General features: G+C 37.5%; 2 protein-coding genes across 2 annotated transcripts; one reads left to right on the top strand and one right to left on the bottom strand.

Annotated features, from left to right (window-relative positions):
• The first annotated feature begins 14,774 nt into the window (after positions 1–14,774).
• Positions 14,775–17,937, top strand: LOC109012495 (receptor protein kinase-like protein ZAR1). The gene is made up of 2 exons (XM_018994169.2): positions 14,775–16,596; positions 16,758–17,937. The coding sequence occupies exons 1-2, from the start codon at positions 15,123–15,125 to the stop codon at positions 17,426–17,428; spliced, it is 2,145 nt and encodes a 714-aa protein (XP_018849714.1). The 5' UTR covers positions 14,775–15,122; the 3' UTR covers positions 17,429–17,937.
• Positions 17,938–18,496: 559 nt separating this feature from the next.
• Positions 18,497–20,544, bottom strand: LOC109012544 (auxin-responsive protein IAA32-like). The gene is made up of 4 exons (XM_018994250.2): positions 20,209–20,544; positions 19,375–19,617; positions 19,171–19,282; positions 18,497–18,868 (listed from the first exon to the last, which is right to left on the bottom strand). The coding sequence occupies exons 1-4, from the start codon at positions 20,363–20,365 to the stop codon at positions 18,784–18,786; spliced, it is 597 nt and encodes a 198-aa protein (XP_018849795.1). The 5' UTR covers positions 20,366–20,544; the 3' UTR covers positions 18,497–18,783.
• Positions 20,545–26,875: the final 6,331 nt, after the last annotated feature.

Here is a 26,875-nt window from a genome sequence, read left to right as displayed (position 1 = left end):
CGTATGACGATCCAATGGAGGCATTGACGAGGTTGAAACAGTCCAGTACTATGGCTGTTTACATGAGCCAGTTTGAGGCATTGGCCAATCGCATGAGAGGTCTCTCAGACTCTCACAAGCTGAGTTGCTTTCTTAGCTGCTTGAAAAATGAGGTTCGCATCCCAACTCGTATTTTAAACCCTATACATTTAAATGCAGCATATGGGTTAGCAAAAATGCAAGAGGAATATCATTCCAGTACAAAAAAATTCACTAGTCTACGGGAGAAAGATAAAATACCATGGGCGGGAGTAATTCTTTCCAAAGCTCTTACTCGGGTGAGGCTTATCACAAATGGAAAAATCCAACGGAGGGTACTAAACCTGTTTATTCAATGCAAATGGATGAAAAACGTCGTAAGGGCTTATGCTACCATTGCGATGAGAAGTGGAACCCGTTACATAAATGTAAAAGTCCAAAAATCTATTTGTTACAAGAAAGTGAGGATGAGGGTGATGAGGAAGAGGAGCTGCCTAGTGATGAGAATGATGGAAAAACCCTGCTAGAATACTTTCCAGCAGCAAAGAACAGCCTGAAATATCCTTGGCTGCTATTGCTGGAAACCCCCACATCAAAAACTATGCATGTAGTTGGAAGTATTTTTGGTGAACAAGTGGTTATATTGTTGGACTCAGGTAGTTCACACAATTTTATCGGCATGGCTGTGGTCTCAAGATTAAAGTTTCCAGTGGACTACTTAGTTAATTTGAGGGTGCACGTAGCCAATGGGCAAGGCCTGAGTAGTGAAGGAATCTACATATCAGCCCCTTTAAAGGTCCAAGGTAACCTGCTAAACCCATCTCTTCATTTATTGGACCTTGCTGGTTGTGACATTGTGTTGGGCATCCAGTGGTTGGAAACATTTGGCCCTATCATTTAGAATTTTTCGAAATCCCTTATGAATTTTGTGTTGGATGGCAAACCTATAGAATTCAAGGGATTAAAGTTAAACTCATCGGTAGTAGAGGATGGTGATAAGTTGCTTAAGGCGACTATGACTATCGGGAAAGGCATTTTACTACAAATCATGTGTGAGGAGGTAACAAACAAAAAATGTGGAAGTGTGGACGGGCAAATTTATGATCTGTTAGAGGAGTTTGAGAAGGCATTTAGTGAACCCCAAGGGCTGCCACCACTCCGTAGCCATGACCACCATATAGTCCTCAAGGAGGGCACTCAACCAATTTCCAATAGACCTTACCAATACCCATATTACCAGAAAACTGAGATTGAGAAGATTGTGGCTGAATTGTTGATGTCAGGGGTGGTTCGGCCTAGTTCTAGTCCATTTTCGTCCCTTGTTTTGCTGGTTAGTAAGGCTGATGGTAGTTGGCGGCTTTGCATGAGGAAACGGTAAAAGCAAAGTTTCCTATTCTAGTTATAGATGAGCTGCTAGATGAGCTCTTTGGGTCGGTGATCTTTTCTAAACTCGATTTATGTTTGGGCTATCATCAAGTGAGAGTAGTGCCTAGTGACATCCCCAAAACAGCATTCCGTACTCATGAGGGACATTACGAATTTTTAGTGATGCCTTTTGGCCTTACTAACGCACCCGCCACATTCCAAGGGCTCATGAATGATGTTTTTAAACCTTTTTTGAGAAAATTTGTGCTTGTATTCTTTGATGACTTTCTAGGATATAGCAAGTCAATGGAGGAGCATGTGTGTCACCTAAGAGAAGTTTTAAACACGCTAAAACAACACTACATGTTTGCAAAAAAATCCCAAGTGTCAGTTTGCGATTAATGAAGTTAACTATTTGGGCCACATTATTAAGGATAAAGGAGTGATGGTTGATCCTTCTAAGATTGTTTCTATGGTAGAGTGGCCCGAGCCTAAGAATGTGAAGGCCTTACAAGGATTCCTAGGGCTCATGGGATATTACCGAAAATTTATCCTGAATTATGGTCTCATCGCTGCTCCACTTACCTCATTACTCAAGAAAAATAATTTTTCTTAGAACCCGAAGGCCAGCAAGGCTTTTACAGCCTTAAAACAGGAAATGTCCCACCCACCGGTCCTTAAACTTCCTGATTTTAGCAAGCCATTTGTAATTGAGTGTGATGCAAGCGGAAAGGGGATAAGGGCAGTGTTAATGCAGTTGGGACAACCCATTTATTTCCTGAGTCAGGCCCTTAAGGGCAAGGCCTTGCTACTTTCGCCATACGAGAAGGAATTATTAACTCTTGTGACAACGATACAAAAGTGGAGGCCCTACCTCTTTGGGCAGCCTTTTATCATAAAAACTGACCAGCAAGCCCTTAAGTTCTTGCTAGAACAATGCATGGGGACTAAGACACAACAGAAATAGATTACAAAGCTAATGGGTTATGACTTTTCTATTGAATACAAAAATGGTAAGGAAAATAAGGTGGCGGATGCCCTTTCAAGAAGGGAGGGGGAAGACCAACAGGGTGTTTGCTCAGCTATGATTTCATTTCCTACGCCTCTTTGGATTGAGAAGTTGAAGAAAAGCTACCTAGATTCTATGGAGTTAGTCGAGTTACTTGAAAACCTACACCAAAATCAAAATAGTCCTAAAGGGTTTTCCTTACAACAAGGGTTGATTGTTAAGAAATGAAGGTTGGTTTTGAACCCGAATTCAAATTTTAAGCTAAAAGTTCTGTAGTACATTCACAATAGCCCCCAGGCAGGTCACTTCGGGTATTTAAAAACATATCACCAGGCCAAACGTGATTTTTATTGGAAAGGGACGAAGAAGGACATCAAACTACTGGTGAGAGAATTTGAGACCTGTCAAGCTATTAAATATGAAACAACTTGTCCAGCAGGGTTGTTGCAACCCTTACCCATTCCCAATCAACCCTGGACTAACATATCCCTTGATTTTATTGATGGTTTGCCCAATTCTAAGGGATTCAGTGTTATTTTTGTTGTAGTGGACCATTTTTTCGAAGTATGGCCATTTTATAACTTCGTCCAACCCCTACACGGCTCAAGTTGTCGTGGATGTGTTTATGAAAAATATCTTTAAGTTGCATGGGTTTCCTAGGTCCGTGGTGTCAGATAGGGACCCTATTTTCTTGAGTTCTTTTTGGCAGGCTTTATTTCACTCCTAAGGTTCCTCTCTTAACTACAGCTCGGCCTACCATCCTCAAACCGATGGGCAAACCGAGATGCTTAACAAGGGTTTGGAATGCTACCTAAGATGCTATGCAAGGGTTAAGCCCAAGTCTTGGTCAGTTTGGCTACCTATGGCAGAGTGGTGGTATAACACCACTTATCACATATCTACAAAAATGACCATTTTCGAAGCTATGTACGGGCACCCTCCCCTTACCTTGCTATCTTATGTTCTGGGAACAAGCACTAATAGCTCAGCAGACCAAGTTTTAAGGGATAGGGATCAGGTGATACAATTACTAAAGAATAATTTGAGTGAAGCCAGTAATCGAATGAAGCACTTTGCTGATAAAAAAAGGACTGAGAGGCAGTTTGATGTAGGCGATTGGGTCTATTTGAAGTTACAACCGTACAAACAAAAAACCCTAGCTATCCGACACAACCTGAAATTAGCTCCCAGATTTTATGGGCCTTTTCAAATTGAAGCTAAAATAGGTGCAGTGGCTTACAGACTAAAGCTTCCCGAGTCTTCCAAAGTTCACCCGACATTTCATATCTCATGCTTGAAGAGGAAAATCGGCACCCAAGTTCCAATTTTTCCATCACTACCACCTACAGATCACACAGGGGAATTAAGACCAGAGCAAGAAAAAATCATTGAAAGACGTATGAAGAAACAAGGGAAAAGAGCCGTTACCGAGGTCCTCGTGAAGTGGTTGGGTTTGCCGACTAAAAAAAAATACTTGGGAGTTACTGTGGCGTCTGCAAGGCCTTTACCCACACCTTGTGGGCAAGGTGCTGTGATGAGAGGGAGTTTGTCATGGACCCAGTGGCTAGAATTCGGACAAGAGCATGAACCCTAGAACAGAGAAGTGAAGAGAAGAATAAGTGAAGAGATCCTGCGCATCGAACTGGAAGTGTGAAGTGCTTAAGTGAGAATTGGAAACGATGACGTAAAGGTAAGGAAAATGTGTGTTGCGGGTCCAGAAGACAGAAGTCGTGTGCGTGCGTTTGTGTTGAGTTTGGGACAATGCATGTGCGTTTTATTTAAGCTTAAGGGTGCGTGCGTTTTAAGTATGTTAAGGTTGCATGCGTTTTTATGTGAGTGGGTTGAGCGTTTAATAAGTGTAAAACACACCGTTTGAGTTTAAAGACTTCAAACGGCGTGTTGGGGTTGAAGGATACATGTGCATCTTAAATCTGTGAGTTAATTTCTAATGGGTCTGTCAGTTTATTTGCAAGTCTAGCAAGGTTTGTTTATCAAATAGTAAGAGTTAGTTACATGTTAGAAATGAGAGAATAAAGGGGAAAGAGAGAGACGAGAGAATCATCTTTGAGAAGAATATTGTAGTAGTGAATTTCTATAAGGAGGTTTGAGAGCCCTCAAAGTACTCCCATGACAATACAAATTCTACTAGTCTTTTTATCAAACACATTATGTGCACTCTGTTCTTCTTCTTGCATCAACCATCTTCTTACATTCCTTCATCATCCTCCATTACAACAACATTCACAATCAAGTTCTTAACAGTATGTTGAGATGATTTCAAATTATTTAAATTAATTTTCAAATAATAATAGTTTGTAAGTCTAGATATATTTGAGTGTATGAAATATGTGAAGCTATATATTTAAATGTATAAAATAAGTTGAGATGGGCTTAATTTTTTATAAAAAGTTAAAAAAGTAATCAGTCCAATCTATAATTAGTTTGAAAATGAGTTGAGGTAATCTTGACATTCAAACATTAGTGGTGGCCAAACTCATGCTGTGTGGTTTGTATAGTTAATTGAGATAATATGAGTTGAGATAAAAATTAAAAGTTGAATAAAATATTATTAAAATATTATTTTTTAATATTATTTATATTTTAGGATTTGAAAATATTAAATTGTTTATTATATTTTATATAAAAATTTGATAAAATTGTAATGATAAGATTAGATGAAATATTTTTTATATCCAAACGACACCTATGAGGATTTTGACACTGGCTCCTTGAGATCAATTTTGAGAATCCTAACAAATTAAAGTAACTACTTTAATCAAAAATAAATAAATAAGAGAATTTCGATTCGATCTTCGACAAGTGAATCGATTGAGGGCCTTGCAGTTGCCGACACAGCACCAATATGCATAAACAACAAAATGAAAATTAAAACAAAAAAGAAAAAGAAAGGTAAACAAGGATAAGGAGCCCAAATGAGAGACGACTAATCAGCTGCCATATCAATTTTCAACCATCTCAACTTGCGATGATTCCGGATCCTTTCCATAAAAGAAAGAGACCCTTCTTTTCTCTCTCATTCCCATTCCCATTCGGCCATTCCTTTTTCTAATCAACAAATCTGACTTTGAAAAGGATAAGATTTGGACATCTTCCTTCTCCACCAAACTGCATTCTCGCATATGAATATAGATCTCTCATATGAGAAATTACTACATAGAGTAAGTTATACAAATGTCATAAACTTGAGGGAGGAATAATCAACCATCAATCTTTAAACTTTTAGGTGTCGTTTAATGAGATGAGACGAGACGAGATGAAATTGAATAAAGAGAAAATCTTATAACCAGCTCATTTGGTTATCTCATAAAAACCAACCTCCAATCAGAATATGACACGTCAGTATGTTAGCACCATCACCATGCATCCCACTACACCCGAACAACACACTTCATTCCCCCTAAATCCCTTTCTTCCTATTCGATCTCACACCCGACGGCACCCCACTTCATCCCAACCCAAACTCGACGACACCCCACTCATCCTCGACGATAGAGAACCGGCAATTGCCTTTCGAAGGAGCTCATGCTCGACAGCACCCCACTCATCCCTGACGGCAAGAAATCGCATTTTCATTAGCTGGTAAAATATGTATATTTTGAACTTTTCATGCTTAACAAAATTTGTATTGGAGTTAGATCTCATTTCAAAGTGATTGTAATTTGGGTTATGGAAATTATCTTGGCATATGGATTGATAATTCATCTAACTCCACAAATACCGACTATTTGTAAAAAAGTCTCAAAGCCCCTTCAGCCACTGCTCATTACCTATCATTGGTGCATCTCACCCCATTATTCTTGATGACCAGGATGACATGTTTTTTAGTTAGATGTGATCATGGTAGTATTCTATTAGTTAGAAATCTTTAACTGGCTTAGACTAACAAAAAAAAAGTTAGAAATCAGACCAGAGAAAAGCTTCATGTGCTCCCTTAAGGCGAGTTGAAGTATAGCTTAAACCTTGGATTTGTTAGAAAATTCAATGACTGAGAATATAGAACATAGGATGAGAATATGGACACTGCTAACATTGAACACCTCCTGCATATTTATAGGGTGCAGGTGAACTACTTTTGACATATTGGAACCCAGTGAGAGGAGTACTACTGGGCTTTAGTTTTGCTTATCTGTTCTGTCATTGTACCTCACCACTTCGTGATGGGTATTTATATCATTATTCCTTTCGGTCTTTGGGTTTATTCACTTGCATATGAGCATGTGAAGATTGTGATCAAGTTGGTCGATTTTGGAAATCAAATATCAGAGGGTAACAAAAGTGATGTGGAAATTCTTGATTAGTTTTCAATTGAACCATGAGCCTTTGGTAGAGCGTGGAGCTGTGCAGAGGGGAAGCTAGTTGCTGGTTTCGGTGCAGTGGGCTACACGATTTCTCCTCTTTCTATTTTCGATCTCCTGTGTTTTGGTCTATGGTGTTCATCCGACAATTGCTTACCTGTCGCATTAGGATTGGAGGGCTGGTTTTCTTATAAACCAGATGGGCTGTTTAGAAGCATTTTTCTCGAATAAAATATGATTAGAATAGAGTTTTTTAATATTAATTTTATTTAAAATTTTAAAAAAATTATAATAATTAGATAAAATGAGATAGTTGAAAACAAACGTTTGGATTCAAAATTGAAATGGTCTAGGACTTTTAAGATTCCCAATGTTATGAGTCGATGAAATTTCGTATTTAATCATGAATCCAAAGAAAATACAGGGCACGTGATCAGTACAACTGCTACGTGGTGAACGGCTTGGCCAGAAAGATCAAATTATTTGATAAAATTATAATCGCTTGTAAACGGAGTAAAGCCTCCTTCTCGTATATATTAGTCTGCATCTCCTGCAAGGAACCATAGAAGCTGCAAGCCATTTCAACAGAGACAGAAAGAGCTAGAGAGAAATAAAGCTGTTAGAACATATATATATATATATATATATATATATATATATAGATGGTCAGGGAATGGAAAGCAGCAGTGCGAGGGGATGGGAGCAGCAACATTAATGAAAGCTTAAGCAGTGCAGTTTTAATGATCTTTTGGCTTGTGCTGGCCATGCTTTCTCTTATTACAGCAGTCATCTTTGGCTGTGCAGATGGAGCATCCAAAGACAAAGCCTCGGCCACCCAAAATGATACGTATGGAACAGCTTGTCCAGCCGTGTGTGGTGCAGGTTGCGGTGCTTGAATTTAAACTGTGCCAAAGGACTGCTTAATTCCTTTCTGCTTTAAAGTAATGTCAAAGCTATTGTTTGTTCTAAACATTATGGTACATAGCAATCCAGAAGTGTTTAGAGGTAAGGATATGAGGATGTTGATGTAAGAATAATAAGCCAATGAAAGCAGATTTTCAGTTTCTTGATTCAATGATGATTGCCTTGCAATATAGTACTTTCTCTTTCTCCCTACTTTTTTCATTCATACACAACAAATGTACATATTTGAATTGTGTTCTAATGGAGTTACCCGATGTGATTGTGATCATTGAATGTTCAAAAAACCAGTAAGAGTGTGAGGCATTGTTTGACTCTGACAATTAGAATGATAAGAGTCCCCAAAAAAGCCAAGAATCATACAAAAATGGGCTAATTTTAATGGACTATCATGAGGTGAAACTCGTGACAGAAGAAAGGGCGATGTTAGGTAAACTCCCACAGGTCATGGAGGTTGTGAGAAACATTGAGAAGAATGTTGACCACTCCCAATATTAGCAGAAGCTCAAGCTCCTTGAATGTATCTTGCAGAGAAAGGTAAAGATAGTTCTTTGCCTGCAGTAATGTTGAATACAAAGATGAAAGATGGATGAAGAAGGGAGCAATTAATGCAGAAGATGATGGTACTTAACTTGTTGAACAAAAACAGTAGCTGACATGGGTAAACATGAAATTGGTGCAAGAGAGGAGCAGCTTGAGATCATTGAACTACAAAACAGTATTTAATTTCCTACCTATCAAACAAAGAAAAAGAAAATAAAAACAGAACTTATCTATAGATTTCAACGAGATTCTTATCTGCTTTCTTTTTATATCAACTGGCTATTAATTTGCCACATTTGCGCATCTTTCCTATACTATAATATCAAACCACAAACGTTACTTTTCTCCATCCCCATCTCCAAATGTCTTTAGTACTTTTGCCGTGACAAGTGACAACGCTGGCTTTTTTATGAACAAGAAAAATAGGTATAAATAGTTATATTCTTTTTTCAACTAATTTTAAGATAAGCAAAGCATCGTATGATCATCACGTACTCAAATCTTTGCAAACGGGCCCAGATCCTGATTTGCAAATATCCGTTTCCCTTTTTCTTGGATTTGAAAATATCCATGAAAATCCTGGTCTTCAGAATATATAGACCTGGCTCAGTTTCTGTGGGCCTGAAGGAGGAAACAAAAACGCAGAAAATCTTGTGGTATGGAGTAAGGAGAATGTCAAATCATGATAAATGAAATGAAAATATAGTATGTGGAGGATAAAATACCATAGCTCATAGTTGGGCTCAGCTCAGCAGGCCACCATTAGAGACAAGTTAAAGGAGAAACAAAAAGAGACAAGAGGGACACTAGAGCATACAAGTGTTAGAGGAGTCAGAGGGAAAGAATGAAGAGAAGGGAAGCTAACACACGCAAAAGAAACCAGCCACCTCATGGCAGGCTGGCATATGCAGTGAAGGGTCAGACATACAATTACCAAGAGTTGCAAGAAGAGGATCATATAAAAGGGAATGCTTAGACAACTTCTCACACGAACTCACACTCTCTCTCAATCAGATCTTCTTCTTAAGCAAACTTCTCGATGAAGACAGCATCTCAAACAGGAAGAACTCCAACAAGGAACTATGAGTGACTGTAAACAAATATATTATAGTTAAGACTCTCCTCCCAAAACCCTAGTGGACGTAAGCCTATTGCCGAATTATATAAATCTTGGTATCTATCTCTCTTTACTTTCTCTGCACTTATTTTCTATTTACCACCATGGACGTATGCGCTACCACCTTACAGCCGCACATGAACACTGCCGAAGGCTCCAAACAACACCCAGTCAACTCAATGGGCTGTGAATGAATATTTCTCTCCCTCCGACCTATTGTGCGATTTTTACTGTATCAACCATTGTTGTCCAAACCTGCAAAACATGACATCAACGTAGTATATAGTATATGCAAGCTATAGATCACCTAATATTAGTTGCACAAGATGCTAATTGCTGAGACTTGGATGACACTTTCAATCAGTCATAGGATCATTCTTTCTATTCATACAGATCAGGTCAATAAAATTCAAACTTAGTAGAGGAAAAATGTATTGGATTTGTGGGTTTGGTTTTTCAATGAAAGTCATGAGGTTAATGTACTTCAAGTTACAGACTCATCTATTTTTATATAGAATAATTCTTTTTATTAGCCATTATTCATTACATATATCTTATATTCTATAAAAAGATACAAAAAAAGTTATCAAGTGTGGAGTGTAATAATAAATTATGATTGATGTATAATAAAACTATTCTATATATATCTACATTATAAAAGAAATGCACCATTAACATAGGACGGCCAAAACAGTACTCCCTTAACCTAAAATATTAATTTGAAGTACCTCAAAAAACGATTCGATTTCCTTTTAATACACCAAGAACTAACATATCAGTCTCAAACAAAAGCCTATTAATGTGGGGTTCACACCCACTCACAAACGGCTACTAGTAAAGTTTGCTATCGTGGCTTGGAGATCCGTTTTCTCGACACGCGGCACATACACAATGGTGCCGTACTATGGACCCACTCACTAGGCAAAGAAAGATCAGGGCCATTCATATATTAGTATCTTTTTCGGCCAACTGGGTTTCTAATGAATAAACATAGGATGGGGGCACAAAGTGACCATAATCATAGCATGTCTCCCAAACGGTTGATAAGCATCAGAGGTTAATCATGGCTGCCCAAAGCATTGACTCTGGCTATCTCTTCGACTCTGAACCGTCCAATCATCATTTCCCTTCGTTAGATTATTGGTATTGAATTTTTTATTCTTTAAATTTTGATTAATATGTAATTTTTTTACTTTTAACTAATCATTCAAAATTTAAAATCTATATTGAATTAGTCATCACACTCTCTATAATAATAAAATAAAAAAAAATTATTTTTTTATAATTAATTTTTATTTTATAATTAATTCTATTTTCATAACCTCCTATAATCTCATATAATCTCCAACAATCATATTCATTTTTATTTTTATAATTCAATAAATAAAATTTTATCACACGATATCAATATTATCAAAACAATTACATCGATCTTCAATGCAACCAAGCCAATTCTCACAAACATCATCACCAACTTTTTGTAACTCTATTTTTTTTTCCTATCAGAAAATTTCTTCACAATTATGTTCTTGATAAATGCATCTGCTCGAGCAACTTTCTCGGTCTCTATACTGCATCTTCCCAATTAGTTTTTTCTTTTGTTCATCTTCATAGATTTTTATAGTTTCAGTGCTATATTTTTTCTAATCTTGCTTAAAGCTGACACAAACACAAACGAGACAATCAAAGAAACTACCAAGCGAACACGAAGACAAGCGGGACCAAAGAAACTACCCGAGACCAACAAAATCAAACTCAGATATCAACAAAATCAAACCTAAACATCAACAAAATCAAACCAAACAATAAAATCAAGAGTAGAATAAAGATTAGGGTTTTGATTCAAACCCAAACAACATCAACAAAATCAAACCCAAACAATAAAAATCAAGAGTAAAATCAAGACTAGAGTTTCGAATCTTATCGTGTGCTTGTCGTGCTAGAGAAAAGCTGTCGCGGTGCCGTGCTGGAGAGTGTCGTCGCATGAGAGAATGGTTGCGGAAGAAGAGAAAGAGGGAAGAAGAAAAAAAAATTAGAAGAAGAGAAAGAAAGAAGAGACGCGGGATAGGGAATAAAAGAATAAGAGAAAAAAAAAATAGAAGAAGAGAACGGAGGAAGAGATGCGAGAAAGAAATAGGAAAGAAGAGAAGAAGAAACGCATGAGAGAAAGAGGGAAGAAGAGAGAGAGAGAGAGAGAGAGAGAGAGAGAGAGAGAGAGAGAGAGAGAGAGAGAGCCAAAATTAATAAACAATGTATTTGGAGGTGAAACAGTTCTTTTCATCTTTGAAGAAAATGATGAAATTACTGTAGCTAATATTTAGAATAAAAAGTGTTTGGCTAATTCAATGTGGGCCAATTATTAATAAAATTAGTTAAATTTAGAGATGAAATGTTATTTGAAGAAGCCAATGTAAATACTCTTAGAGAGAGAGAGGGGGAGGGAGAGGGAGAGTCCACCCTCTTTTTCCAAACAGAAGAAGAGCAAATGATTTTTCCTTTGTTTTCTTTGAGCTAATTTGCACACGCAGCAAGGGATATTCACCCATATATAATTTCCAATAGATTCTTCATCATTAATCATTATTACTTCCAAACATTGATTATTTGGGATTGGATTAGATTTTGGCCCCACTTTAAATATTAAGTTGAGATAAAATAAAAGTTGAATAAAATATTATTTTTTAATATTATTATTGTTTTGAAATTTTAAAAAGTTGAATTGTTTATTATATTTTGTATGAAAATTTTAAAAAGTTATTATGATTAGATGAGATGAGTTAATATCAACTCTAAATTCAAACTGGCCTTTATATACTCAAACCTCTTTAATTCTAATTAGATGATCTAATTTACAAATGATGAATATATGATGTAGATTTTTTTTTATATTTTTAATAATTTTTTAACAAAATAATCTCGTATAATGTCCTTATTAGTATAATGTCCAATCTTGGTTTCCATAGCAAATGGATCAACTGGATCAAAGAATGCATCACTACTGTTTCATTCTCTGTGATTATAAATGGAAGCCCTTGTGGCTACTCTCAACCATCTAGAGGTCTTAGGCAAGGGATCATTTATCCCCCTTTCTCATCATTCTTGGAACTAAGGTCCTCACTCGTATTATTACAAAAGAAGAAAATCTTGGTCACCTTAGAGGCATCTCCATTAGCAAGAATGGACCCACTATATCACATCTGCTTTTTGTGATTTGATCCTCTTTGGAAAAGCCTCCAAGAATAATGCACAAAGATTCCGTAACTATTTTGAAAAATACTCTCTTTGGTCAGGTCAGAAAGTTCATGCTGCTAAGTCCTTTGTACAATTTAGTGGCAACACCTTACCCCAAATTAGAAGAGAAGTAAAAGAGATCATTGGTTTCAAAAATGTCACCTCAAATATCAAATATCTTGGAAAGCCAAATTCCTCTCCTAGATTGGCAAGACCACCTTAATAAGATCAGTAGTCAGTTCCATTCCTTCTTATCAAATGCCCACCCTCTTAATTCTAAAAGTTGTTACTAGCTTCATTGACAAATCCTTCATGAAATTCTGGTGGGATTTCTCCACTGTAAAATCTCACAACTTCACTCCTAAATCGTGGGAATCTATTTGCAATCCTAAATCAATAGGTGGCCATGGTGTAAGGTTAACTTTTGATTTCAACAAAGCACTCATTAGAAAAATAGGTTGGCAAATGATTTATGGAGGTGAAGCAACTTGGAAGAAAATGCTCACCAGAAAGTACTTGAAAAACCTTTCTTTCTTTGCAATCAGTCCAAAGAACACTGACTCATGGATATGGAAAGGGATCTCAAAACAAAAAGATTTTTTGAAGAGCATTGTGTGCTTTCATATTAAGAATGGTGTGAGCACAAGGGTCTGGACTGATCCTTAAATCCCCACTCTCCCCACCTTTCAACCCAGTCCAAAATCTCCATCTACACAGAAGGACCTAGCATTAACTGTTTCTGAATTAATAATGGAAGAGCCCAGAGGATGGAACATAATTATACTTCAAGCCCTCTTCCATCAAGATATAGTGAATGAGATTAGAAAAATCTCTCTTGCCCAATATGATTTTCATAACCAAGAAGACAAACTCATGTGAATACATCATAACTCTGGGAAATTTTCAGTCAAGTCTACTTATGCAGCTATCTCCATGAACCAAGATCACACTAACTCTACTAACCAATTCAATAAATGGAAAAAACTTTGGAAGATTAGGATCCAAGATCGTCTAAAACTCTTTTGCTAGAAAGTCATACACAACATCACTCCCATAAAAAATAATCTGAAAATGTTTCTCCCTCTGAGTGAAGAGGATATCAAATGCCCCATATGCAACACTAAGGAAGAAACACAAATACATATATCTTTTTGACTTGTCCTTTCATAAGAATTATCTAAAGGCAGTCCCCTGGCCCTTAGATATCACTAACTTTGCCAATAGGGACATCAAACAATGGATGGATTGTATAAGTACCCCTTCAAGGAGTCTCAACATTCCCAACAGTGAAGAATATCACTTCCAAATCGTTGCCATCATAATCATGGACAGCATCTGGTTTCTTAGAAACAAGATAATACATGAGGCCATCCAACTGAATATTGAGAATTTTGTTACTGGCACCATCAAAGTTTTTAAAGTGCAGTGTCAAGCTTGGGGCAATAAACAAGTTAATGATAGTCACAAGTGGAGAGCCATACCTAGAGAACACCGCACCTTTACATTTGATATGGTGGTCAGAAGCTCAGGCATCACAACAGCAACCATATGTAGATCAGAAGAGGGATTCCCAATCTTTGTTAAGATAGATTCATCCCCAGCTTGAATCCAAACTATGGAGAAGCTACAGCTATGCTCATAGGAGTCTACGAAGCCAAGGAAAAACACATTGAAAAAATTGGTAATTGCATGTGATTCACTGACAACACTACAAACAGTAAATGACTCGGAAAGTATTTCAGAGTAGATTATCCAACCTATCATAAAAAGATATCAGGAATTCATTGAACACTTTTTTAAGCTGGCAAATTAGGAAAATTTATCAAGATTTGAATCGATACACACGCATTCTATTGTGTCCAATTATCTATATGAAAGCATAACCCTGATCTCAACTTATCCACGTCCTCTAGATTTTCACAGTGGCACAGACCCGCTTGGATTGTAATTCTTCCATTGTAACGGTCGATGGACAATTCTTGTAATCTACTATCCGGAACGAAGCCCTATTTGCAAGGGGGGAAAAAAATTATCGTATAACTATTTAATATTAGAGAAATGCTTGGGAGTAGCCGGAAGCCGCAGCACACTGTGAAGAACCTTTTTTTTTTTTTTTCACCCCAGCACGTTGAGTGTGCTGGAGATTCTACAAACAGTAGAGTGTGATTTAGATTTTTTCTTAATATTATATTCGTTTTCTAGATTATTAAAGAGAAGAAATCCCTCTGCGTTAGCAGCGAATGTGGTTGTCCTCAATTCCTCGTCGGGAGTGAAGTGAACAAAATGTCGCGGGATTCTCTCTCCAACTTTCTTCTTTCCCCACTTTGTTCTCTTTTTCTCTAATCTTTTTGTATCTTCCCGAGGTCCTTGTCTCCTGAACCTTTACCATTCTTCAACACTCCCTCTTTTCCATCCCCGTCCCCTTCAAAGCTTTCATATTTTCCTGGTCTCTCTTTCACACCCACACCCACACCCACACCCCTCCATTCTATCTGACCAACCTTTCTCGTCGCTTGGTTCTCTGCTACAGACTTGTAAGTCCTGTTAATTCCATCTTTTATTTAGATTTCCTCAAACCGTCATTATTTTTATTTTCCTGGATATGTGTCCATTGGTTTTGTTTCTTCTTCTTCTCTGCAACTCTCATTGTCTAGTGGGTTCTTTGAATGATGAAGGCTATGCACTTTTGTCGTTCAAAGGGCGCATTACAGTAGACCCGGAAGGGTCTCTGAGTAACTGGAACTCTTCTGATGAGAGCCCTTGTTTATGGAACGGGATTACATGCAAAGAACAAAGGGTTATTTCTATTAGCATTCCAAAGAAGAAACTTTATGGGTTTCTTCCTTCTACTCTTGGAGCTCTCTCTCAGCTCCGCCATGTAAATTTGAGGAACAATAAGTTGTTTGGAAGCTTGCCTGTTGAGCTCTTTGAAGTTCAGGGGCTACAAAGTCTGGTACTGTATGGGAACCTCTTATCTGGGTCCGTACCTAGTGAGATTGGGAAGCTCACATACCTCCAAACCTTAGATTTATCCCAGAATTTCTTTAATGGGTCTTTACCGAGTTCAATTGTTCAATGCAAGAGACTCAGAATCCTTGATCTCAGTCAAAATAATCTCACCGGTTCTCTGCCAGCTGGATTTGGAACTGGTTTGGTTTCTCTGGAAAAACTTGATCTTTCATTCAATATATTCAATGGTTCAATTCCTAGTGATATGGGAAATTTGTCCAGCTTGCAAGGTACGGTTGATTTATCTCACAATCGTTTCTCTGGATCAATCCCAGCCAGCCTTGGAAACCTTCCTGAGAAGGTATATATTGATCTCACTTATAACAATTTGAGCGGGCCTGTACCCCAAAATGGTGCACTAATGAACAGAGGACCAACAGCTTTTATTGGGAATTCTTGGCTCTGTGGCCCTCCACTGAAGAACCCATGTTCTTCAGATACAAACAGTGCGAGTTCACCTTCCTCCATTCCATTTTTGCCAGATAATTACCCACCTGAGAATCCTGATGACAGTGCTGGAAAGAAAGCAAGAGGCTTAAGTAAGAGTGCTGTAACTGCGATTGTAGTGGGTGATGTAATCGGCATTTGCCTCGTTGGATTGCTGTTCTCGTCTTGTTATGCAAGGATTTGTGCTTGTGGTAAGGGTAAGGAAGAAAATGATTATGGTTTTGAGAAGGGGGGTAAGGGAAGGAAGGATTGTTTGTGCTTTAGGAAGGATGAATCAGAGACTTTATCAGAAAATGTTGAGCAGTATGACCTTGTGCCATTGGATACACAGGTGGCTTTTGATTTGGATGAGCTTCTTAAGGCATCGGCTTTTGTTCTAGGAAAGAGTGGAATTGGAATTGTGTACAAAGTTGTACTTGAAGATGGGCTTACCTTAGCTGTGAGAAGGTTGGGTGAGGGAGGTTCTCAGAGGTTTAAAGAGTTTCAGACAGAAGTAGAAGCAATTGGAAAAGTAAGGCATCCTAATATTGTAACAGTAAGAGCCTATTATTGGTCTGTTGAAGAGAAACTGCTCATCTACGATTATCTGCCCAGTGGAAACCTTGCTACTGCAATTCATGGTAAGTCTTACGCAGCCCTCTTTCTTGAACTAGGTTGCTTCTTTTTTTCTTTTTTTTTATGTACTCTCATTTGTGCTGGTTACTTACCTTATTTTGATTTATTAAATGCATTTATCAATGTAATTTTTTTGGAATTGATTTTGTTGGTTTAATGTCATCAGGGAAACCTGGAATGATATCATTTACACCACTATCGTGGTCTGTTCGATTGAAAATTATGAAAGGAATTGCAAAAGGGTTGGTTTATTTGCATGAGTTTAGCCCCAAAAAATATGTACATGGAGACCTGAAGCCGAGTAATATATTGCTTGGAGAGAATATGGAACCGCACATCTCTGATTTTGGACTTGGGCGCCTTGCTAATATTGCTGGAGGGTCCCCAACCCTGCAATCTAATCGAATGGCCACTGAGAGACCACAAGAAAGACAACATAAGAGTGCAACCTCAGAAGTTACTACGATTAGCTCAGGTACTAGTATAGGATCTAATTATCAAGCTCCTGAGGCACTTAAAGTGGTCAAACCCTCACAGAAATGGGATGTTTATTCATTTGGAGTGATCCTACTGGAAATGATTACCGGAAGATTGCCCATTGTTCATGTGGGTACCTTAGAGATGGATATTGTACAATGGATTCAGCTCTGCATTGAAGAAAAGAAGCCACTTTCAGATGTTTTGGAACCATATTTGGCTCTAGATGCAGATAATGAAGAGCAGATGATTGCAGTTCTAAAGATTGCAATGGCTTGTGTTCATAGCAGCCCTGAAAGCAGACCAGCAATGAGACATGTGTATGATGCTTTAGACAGACTTACCATGTCCACTGATTGAGAAGCCCCATACAATTATGAATTTGATCATTGATGTAGCTTGTCATTTCACTGAGATATACAGGGTAGCTGAATTTTCCTAAATTCATAAAAAAGAAAAAAAAGAAAAAAGAAAAATTAAGATAGAACCGATATCAGAATTGAAGTGTTGGAAGAGAGAAAATGGTCAATTTGTGTTGGTGACTTTATTCTCTGTAAGGTTCTCTTTGTCAATTGCCATTGCATAGGGGCTAGGTGAAGGTAGGTCTGCTAGAGGAGCATGCGATGAGCCTTCATATCCTATCTTCAATGTGCTGGCTGTTGGAATATATGTAAAAGCACGTCTTTTTTTTTCTTTTAGCTCTTGAAGTAGACCCTTTTTGTCTTCTTGTTTCATGTTAATTATTTTATTGTTGTTTCTTCCACTCTACTCTGTCAAATGAATCCTGAAACAATTGATCAAAATAGAAAAGTGTATACTGATCGCATGTATGCAAAACTGAGATTGTGCTGACCATGTTACTTGGGGGTATGGGATCCATCCAGCTGAACTCCTTTGGTCTGTTTCCTGATTTAATGGCCTGTTATATACTATCATGAACTTTCCCAGCAAAAGATGTGCTTCAAGACAAGATTATCTGGGAGCATGCCCTCGTTGGCCTCTTCACATTAGTGAAAGCATGAAGTAAACGTGGTCTAGCATTCTAAGATCAAGTTTAACTTGGTTTTGGCCCCTTATTTGAATTTTATATATTGTTTCTGGTAGTTAGCGAATGCGGCTTAGTCCGGATTTATTTCTACCTATGGTGCATGTCTGAATTGACATCTTTCTTTTCTGGATGCTACCCTTCTTTATGCACGTCAACTTTGTGCGATCTTCACATATAATTTTACTAGTGTTAAAAGTGTAGTTTGTATCTTGTTCACGCATGGATGCAGACTATAAAGAAAAAGCAATGTTTCTCTGATGTTTTTGTCATTGTCAATCACACTGATTGATATGGTACATTTAAAGTATTTTATAAGTCAATCATTTAAATAAAAAAAATTAATTAAAATATGTTAAATCATGCGATTAGAGATAACAAAATTAATGGAAATATTAGAATTAACACGAGATAGTGCTAACAATATTTAAAAACACATTGGTTTGATCATCTGAACATCCACCAACTAAAAGTTGATACTGATCAGCCTGCTTATGCGGTCTTTCATTAAGATGCTAGCTCCTTTACATTATTTTAGGATTACCAAAGTTGCAGTGGACATTGCGATTTTGAAAGACATTTTCTTGGGAAGTTTTCCACCTTAACTTTACTTCTAATTAGTCAGATACGCTTAAAAAACACGAGAGAGGGGGGAGGGAATGAAGAAAACTCAGATGAATTTTGATGAAGAACCAGGAACAGGATCTGCTTTCTTTCGTGCAATCCTCAGCCGCTTCACACATTGCACAAACACCCTGTTGCAAGAGAAACAAAACAGTCAAACACAATGCTAGCTGCTTCCAAGACTTTTTCCTGTACTTTAGGCCCAGTTTGGTTAGTCAATACAGATGAAAACATTTCATCTGGAGTTGTACCGAACGGTAGTTTTGGCTATCTAAATACAATATTTCATCTCTTAAATTTTGAAAACATCCACTTAAATGAACAGTAAATAAACAGTATAAAATAGTGAAAACTGACATTTGGGATAAAAGAGAACAAGAAAAATGCCAATTCTTAAAAGCAAGCAGGAGATTATGACTATTTAAGGACCTACTTCCATGGCACATCACCAACAGCCCTCCAATTCTCCTCTGATCTGTCCTTATACAACAGTGTGAATTCGGATCCATCCTGGAACAACCTTAACCCAGATACCACTTGTGTCCCTGAAATATTGAGGGAATTAATCCTTAATTGGTTATTATTTAACTAAAAAAATTATCATTTTTAAATTTCTAGCAAGGTAGCTTTTACTTACCAAACATGTCCTCCAGATGATATGCGAGGCCAGAGTAATCGCCATGATCAGGGATGCAAATTTTCCGGCCAACGATAACCCCATCCATGTTAACCTTCACATAACCCCAACTCTCTTTGCTTTGGACTCCCTCCGATTCTTCATCACAACCTTCTGGGATATTTCTTCGGTGCATACTGTTTAAACTGTTCAAGTTCAGGTTAGCCTCATGAGGCCAATCATCATATCCCTCAAGGCTTAAGACTGATCCAAATGATGCAACACTCCAGTCAGTACATTGCAACTAATGTTACTAAACTGAAAGGCCTAAAAAAATTTCCGTTTAAGCATTATCATGAAAGTGTTATGATCAAAAATATTAAAACTTTAACCAAATCAATATCCAATAATTTTTTAGGGTTTTTGAATCAATGATTAGATTTTTAACGATCCGTAGTACCGGAGCAAAGACTATGGGGTGAGTCTTGAGATGCATGATTTTAAAGCTAAAAGTTAAAGATTTAACTAAATTAGTATCTAACAACCCTAGAACTTTTAGATCATAAATGAGTAAACCTTTAACAAAAAGCATAACCATCCGTGCAATACCACCACGAATTAATGATTTATATTGGCACATAACAACGTATCATATGATTTTATTTGTTCTTGGGTCAAATTAGTACCATATACCCCAAATGTGTCACCATGATGGCGAGGCATTTTGCCCATGATTAATGCATGAAAGCCTTAATCTCAACTAGAAAGCATTCAAAGCTAGCTAGACATGAGTAACTTAGATAAACAACAAAAAACAACATGCAACAAAAACCAAGGCACAAAGCAAGGGCATACGGCGACTACTGCCGGAGGGATGATAATCTTCAGGCCGTTGCAGAGTTCTCAGACTAAGGCCCAGATCAATGCTACCATCATCATCCTGCTTGGCTTCGAAATGAGCTGACTGAAGATTTGAGGAGTTGAGAAGAAATCCCGATATTTTTGAATCCATGATCGGGAATATTGCAGTCAACCGTACTTAGCTAGGCTGTGTCGATTGCAATGGTGTGCGGATTTGCATTCAAAGGAGGTAGCTATTTATAGAACATTTGGGCAAAAAACAACTGAAAATGTGAAGCAGATCAAAAGCAAACTGTGCCAGTGGGGCGTGGGGGGGCAGCTGAGTAGACACTGAAGACAAGAAAGCGTCCTTACCATCATGTATTATTGAAAGAAGGTTTATCCTCTTCTGCTGCTGTCAAACATGCAAAAAACATATGGGATTCGGTAACAGTAGCAGAAGAACAAAAAGATGGCCAGACTGATGCAAAATAAAAGTAGTTGCGGATCCTGCTACCTAACATTGCTACAAAGGTTCAGCCTTCTCAGGTTGGTCTCCCTGGGTTGGCCTGGGTCCAGTCCGGGCAACTAACCGATGCCGGATATATACGAGTATGAACTGCTTAGACCAACATGTTCAATTCTACTGCTTAGCCCAACAGGTTATCAAGGCTGTGGCACGTATCTTTTAAGTTTTAGCGGTATATATATATATATATATATATATCTCTTAGAGGACATGGAATAATTACTACTGCCTATTGATAATTGATGTAGCGTACAGACCTAATCTGACGCTACGAATGCAGCCAAACAGATCAAATACAGATCTAATTTACGAAAATGAAGCAATTTTTTTTAATTTTTTTTTTTAAATCTCAAAGTTCACTCTAAGATCACAAGGAATAGAAATAAACGCTCTCAAATTGAATAAAATCAAATGATATCAATGAATATTGTTCTCCCTAGTCTAAACATAGTAATTATTCTGTTTCATTCATTTTGTCTTATCCTCCTTATCTTTCGAAAAAAGTGAAGGGGGATTCTTTAGTGGATTGCTCTCGCTTTGTTTTTCTATTTCTACCTCTTTTTCTGTCTCTCTTTCTAACTAGAATCCAAAAAGAAACCTAAAACGAGTACAAGTCGTATAAAAAAAATTGTGCTATTCGCTCAACCAAAGGTTCTCATGCATATCTAGCGAACTTAATTCGTAGTCTCGAGCAAAATCTCAAACGAACTCTTTGAAAGGAATTCATTCAACCTAATGTCAAGGGAGTACTTGTAACCCCTGTTCCCAGAAGGCTAGGAAGTTAACTCTTGTAACTTGATACTTTATCAATGTTAATATATTTTTCAAATCCAAATATATATATTTCCAAATGCTCCAAATCAACCATAAATACCTCTAATTTAATTAACCACATATATTCATATATTAAATCATCAATACAATAAACCAGATAAAATAGGTCAATTGTCTCTCATATCTCAACTAACAAAATAAAATGATACAAATTTTACATAAGTCTCCATAAACCATCTAAACATACTGAAGTCCAACTACTAAATAAAATAAATCATCCAATAGCAGTAGTATCCCGAGGTACTCAACTACTATCCTCAGCTAATTTTATTCATGCACTCTAGTACTGATCCTCAACTTAACCATCAAAGTCATCTGAAATATTGTGAAGATAAATAGGTGAGTTATCAACAACTCAGTAAGTAGAGAACATATACTAATATATAAACATGAGGATTTATAGAACTCAGAATGCATAACAAAATATTTACTTTTAGAATGTAAAATCAAAACATGTTATCAAAATATCAGAGCGAAACTTTCAGAAAGCTTTCTTATTCAAAAATTCTTTGGTATATCATAAACTGAGACATCATCTTCATATCATATCAGAGCATCCATATACCATGTTTAACCCCCGTAGTAGGTTTATAAACTATCACTATACTCGTGGCGAAGCCGTATACCATGTTTAACCCTCCTAGTAGGGTTATAAACCACCATTGTACCCGTGAGGAGGTCGTATGCTAATATTATACCTGTGGCAAAGTCGTATGCTACTATTATACATGTGACAGTGTCGTATACTATGTTTAACTCCCACGGTAGGGTTATAAACTACTATTATACCCGTGGAGGAGCCATATACCACTATTATACTTGTGGCAAGGCCTTAACAAAAACATAACAGAAACAACATCGGAATCAGTTTATAATCAGATACAGAATCAGAGTCAAAAATTCATGCCAATGTTTTCAGATAACATATTGTATCAAAACAGAGTACTGAATAGTTTAAGATCATTTCACATATTCAAAATAACATAATCAAAGCAAAGCATTTTAGATCTCATATTTGCTCTTTTTTGCAGTTCAGAAACAGAATGCTAAAATAAGCTCATGTCTACATCAGTCATGACAGAAAATACTTCATTCTTATACAAATTTCATGAGTATGTAGAAACACATATATGAGGTTGTTTTCAGGTTTATTTTCAAAGCAAGTATGCATATTTTCAAAATTAACCTCATTTCATTTTTTTTATGTAAAGTCTAATATAGAAACTCCACTTACCTTAACTTTTGTAGCGTGTTATCTTAGTCTTAAGTTTGACCTTTAAATATTTCACCACCTAAAATAGAAAATATTCATTGAGTTTTTAATAATCGAAACTCGTCATAGCTAACTTTATCAACTATTTCCGTATAAGAACAAGTCAACCAAAAGCAATCATGTAACTCAGGCCGCAACCATACTTACGTCAAGTGTATATTCATACTTCTTAGTTAACCTACTTACTCCCAAAGTTAAATACTCAAAGACAAGCACATTAACCCAAACCAACCCAATAGCCACTTATCAGTTCCCAAAAGCAACTCATCAATCCATCTTAACCAACATCAAACTCAAACTATCAGCCTGTATAAATCCCTAACACAGCCCACATATAGCTCAAAGCAACCCACCAATAACTCCCGACGGCCACATAACTCCATAACCTGCATAACCTGCCACAACTTCTAACTCATCCAATCTTACACCAAGAGAATTTCCACAAATCAAGAGACCTTTCACAACAGCGACTCAACCAGAAATAACCCAATTCACCATTTCTAACATGCCAAAGAGACAAATAACTTTCAAGCTATACCATATATATACAATGCGTAGTTAACAGAAAGTTTGCATTGCTAGTGATTGAATACTTACTAAATTCTTGTGTAATTGATACAACTAGGACGATGGCAAGAAGGTGTTGTTAAGGATTGATCTGTTATAGTTCTAATAAATGTATGTGCTGCGCCGAGTGAGAAAATCCAAGGATTAGTGAGGGAATATTGTGTGACAAAGAGAAAATAAATAAATTGATCAAGGAAGGCAACGAACTACAATTCGAGACAGCAAAGGGGCTTACCAACGTTGGAGTTCGTGTACAGAGGAAATGGAAGAATATAGGGGCGTTGGTAGCAACTAAGGCTGCACAGAGACCCGATTCGATCAAATCTGTGCCCGACCCGGCCTGACCCGACCCACAGGAAAGACGGTTTCATCTCGACTTGACCCGAACCATAAATGTCGGATTGGGTCAAACCCGTTCGTCTTGCTTTTTATTGTTTTCGATCTTTCATGGTTTCATCCATTCACCTTCATTTGCAGACCCACGCCCCTTTCTTACTCCTCTGCAAACTTAGCCTCTCCCACATCGTTCGTTCCTCCTCTTCCTCTTCCTCTCCTCTGCAGCTCAGCCTTTCCCCTTTCAAACCCACCCTCCCTCTACAGGTACACCTTGAGGGCTCCACGTAGTCCTCAAAGCCGAGGGTGGTTAGGGTCAACTGCAGGTCGTTACTGTTGATCGTCGCTTCTACCTCTAGAACTTGTCAGATGCCTCACCGGTGATGAAGCTTATGATGTATTTCATTTTCTTTGTGATATATTTCATTTTCTTTGAGATCTATTCAATTTTCTTTGAAATCATGGACGACCTTCACCTCGGGAGGAAGCAGAGGTTTTGGGTGGAACCTCATACCGGTCTTTGTTGATTTCTTGCTTGATTTATTCTCAGAGAAAATGTAAAACTTTGTTGATTTGTTGGTGGGTCTGATTAGCAGTGGGGAATCCGTCGAAGATCGACGGGTTTTTGCAAATAGCTTGTTCAAAATCTGCCAAAGATCGACGCAAGATCGAATCCATCGGTGATCGGTTTCAACTGACATGAGAATTATCGAACTCATTAGATGATTTGGACCCGATGAACCCAACTATTGTCGGGCGAATCCAATCAGGTCATGCGGGTTGATCGGCCCATCGGGCTTCTTGCACAGGCCTACTAGCAACTAATTACACATGGACAGAAGGGTGTTGCACGACTCTAGAATTGGTAAAGTAGGAATAATTAAATAAAATAATTAAAGTAAATATGAGTAAAATCGAATACCACTATTTCGGGTAATCCGATGAACAGAAAGAGAGAGAGAGAGATCTGAATCTTAATGAGGGTGTGAACGAATAATGGCTTACCAGTGTGGAGAACGTCCGATGACGGTGCTAACCAGGGTGGGTGGCACTACTCGATGGAGAAGAACGATCTACGAAAAAAGATTGTGAGTGAGGGTTGGGGTGTATGTGCGAGTGAAATATGAGAGTGAGTGAGAGTCTCAGTGTGTGCGTGAGTGAGAGTGAGAATGAGAGGGAGAGAGGGAGGGTGAGATCCTTACTAGCGTGTGCGGGGTATGGCCTCAAACCGAATGGAGATGAGAGAAGAGAGTGTACTTATGGGGAAAATTAGTCCAATGAATGAAGAGATCAGTTATGGACATGGGGGTTCAAGTGGGGTGTATGAATGAGACCGGGGTGGAGGTTACAAATACGTGGGAGAGGAAATCGGAGGTAGGGGAAAATTGAAAATCAAAAAGGGGAAAGGGAAGTGAAAACCATTGGGAGGGGGAGAAGGGAGGAAGAAGAGAGTGTAGGGGCTTACCTAAACGGCGTCGTTAAGTGGTGTGGGCTGCCATTCTTGCAGGCCTGGGCCTGAGCTTGCTGCTAGGCCTAGGCATTACAGTACTTGTCATGTCAACTCTCAAGTTGATCAATGTCGAGAGCCTTAAATTAGTTTTCACCTAACTGAGCTTCAAGCAAGTATCGAGCGAACTCTCAATTAGTACATTTCCTCATGTCTTGGGAGCTATTCTTCTAAGGTGCCAATTTACATGAGGGCCAGACGATATACATCAATAATAAGTATTATTAAGTTAAACTCATTAAATGAATTATATTAATATATATCTAATTGAGTTCTTAATTTTTATTTAAATATGATAGTTTTCTATTTCCTAATTTATGCTTTTTTAGCTGTCTCAACTCACTTTATTTTAATTTCATAACGAATGAATTCGCAAATATTATTAAATTTTGAAAGAATTATTGATCTTAACAAACGGCAAGCAATACTGTTCAGCTAAATTTTTGTTTCTGATCATTCTAACTGGAATCTCTCTTCGACGACAGTACTGCTAAACTGCCACTTGGGAAGGAAACAGCAATCTGATCAAAGCCCCACTTCCCATGAACCTCCACACCAAGAGCCTAGAGAAGGATGCTATTCACCTACGACAATAAATGACACTTCAGAACACCAGTTGTTCTCTCCAATTCAGCCTATTCTTACAACCAGAAACACAATCACCCACCCACCATCTGTGAATATCAGATCCACCATCCGACACAAAACCACATTTGTAACCTCTGTGATCTCTGCCTTTTTTTAACCACAAAAACAGGTTTGGCCCCGTAATGGGGCACGGATTTCTAGTTCAGACAGGTCTGAAAACAAAGACAGTCTAAGCTCGCACTGTCTGCAGAAAATGTTCCTAAACCATATAACATCCTGCAACATTATGCATAAAAGGGCCACAAATTATTACGACTACAGAAATATATGTGCAACGACTCTAACCTTTAACCTTTTGTTCCATGTTCCACTTCTCGAAATTGACGGCAAAGAAATTTGTTTTTGTTTTTAATTACTGCCTAGTGTGCCAACACAAGCTTTGTATTACTTTTGTTGATGCTTCGTGTGCAAACGTGTACGGAGGATGCCAAGAGGAAATTCTTCTTAATTTGATTGTTAGATTATATTGAGATAAATTCAATTTAATCTAATTTTAATCTGATTTTAATATTTAAATATTTAATTTTCAAATCACTAAACTCAAAACCTATTTACACTTGAAATCCATAACCTTTTTTAATTCAACACTTTTTTACACACGAGACGCACAACATTTTTCAAATTTTCATAAAAAAATATAAATTTATTTTAACATCCAAACACATCTTAAGTGAGTTTCACAAAACTTACTTCACCATCTCAATTCATTACTATTCTTAAAGAACTTAACTCAACTCAACATCCAAACGCAATCTACTCTTCCGTGTCTTGCTACTACTACGAGCGTCTCTAAAAACAGACCAATCTTAGGTTGGCTCCAAAAACAGTCATTTTGGCAAATCTTTTTCTGGACCTGTTGGCCTCAAAAGCCATTAGACCCCAATCAATTGTTTTGTCTATCTCTAATTTTATATTTTTATGTTTCTAATGGTACTGTATTGATTTTATAGGAATGATTGTTAGGGCCTCCACCCTCATCTCTGTATCTTGG

Source organism: Juglans regia, chromosome 16 (assembly GCF_001411555.2).
Source record: "Juglans regia cultivar Chandler chromosome 16, Walnut 2.0, whole genome shotgun sequence".
In the NCBI taxonomy this organism is placed as follows: domain Eukaryota; kingdom Viridiplantae; phylum Streptophyta; class Magnoliopsida; order Fagales; family Juglandaceae; genus Juglans; species Juglans regia.
This window is presented reverse-complemented; position numbering and strand designations above follow the sequence as displayed.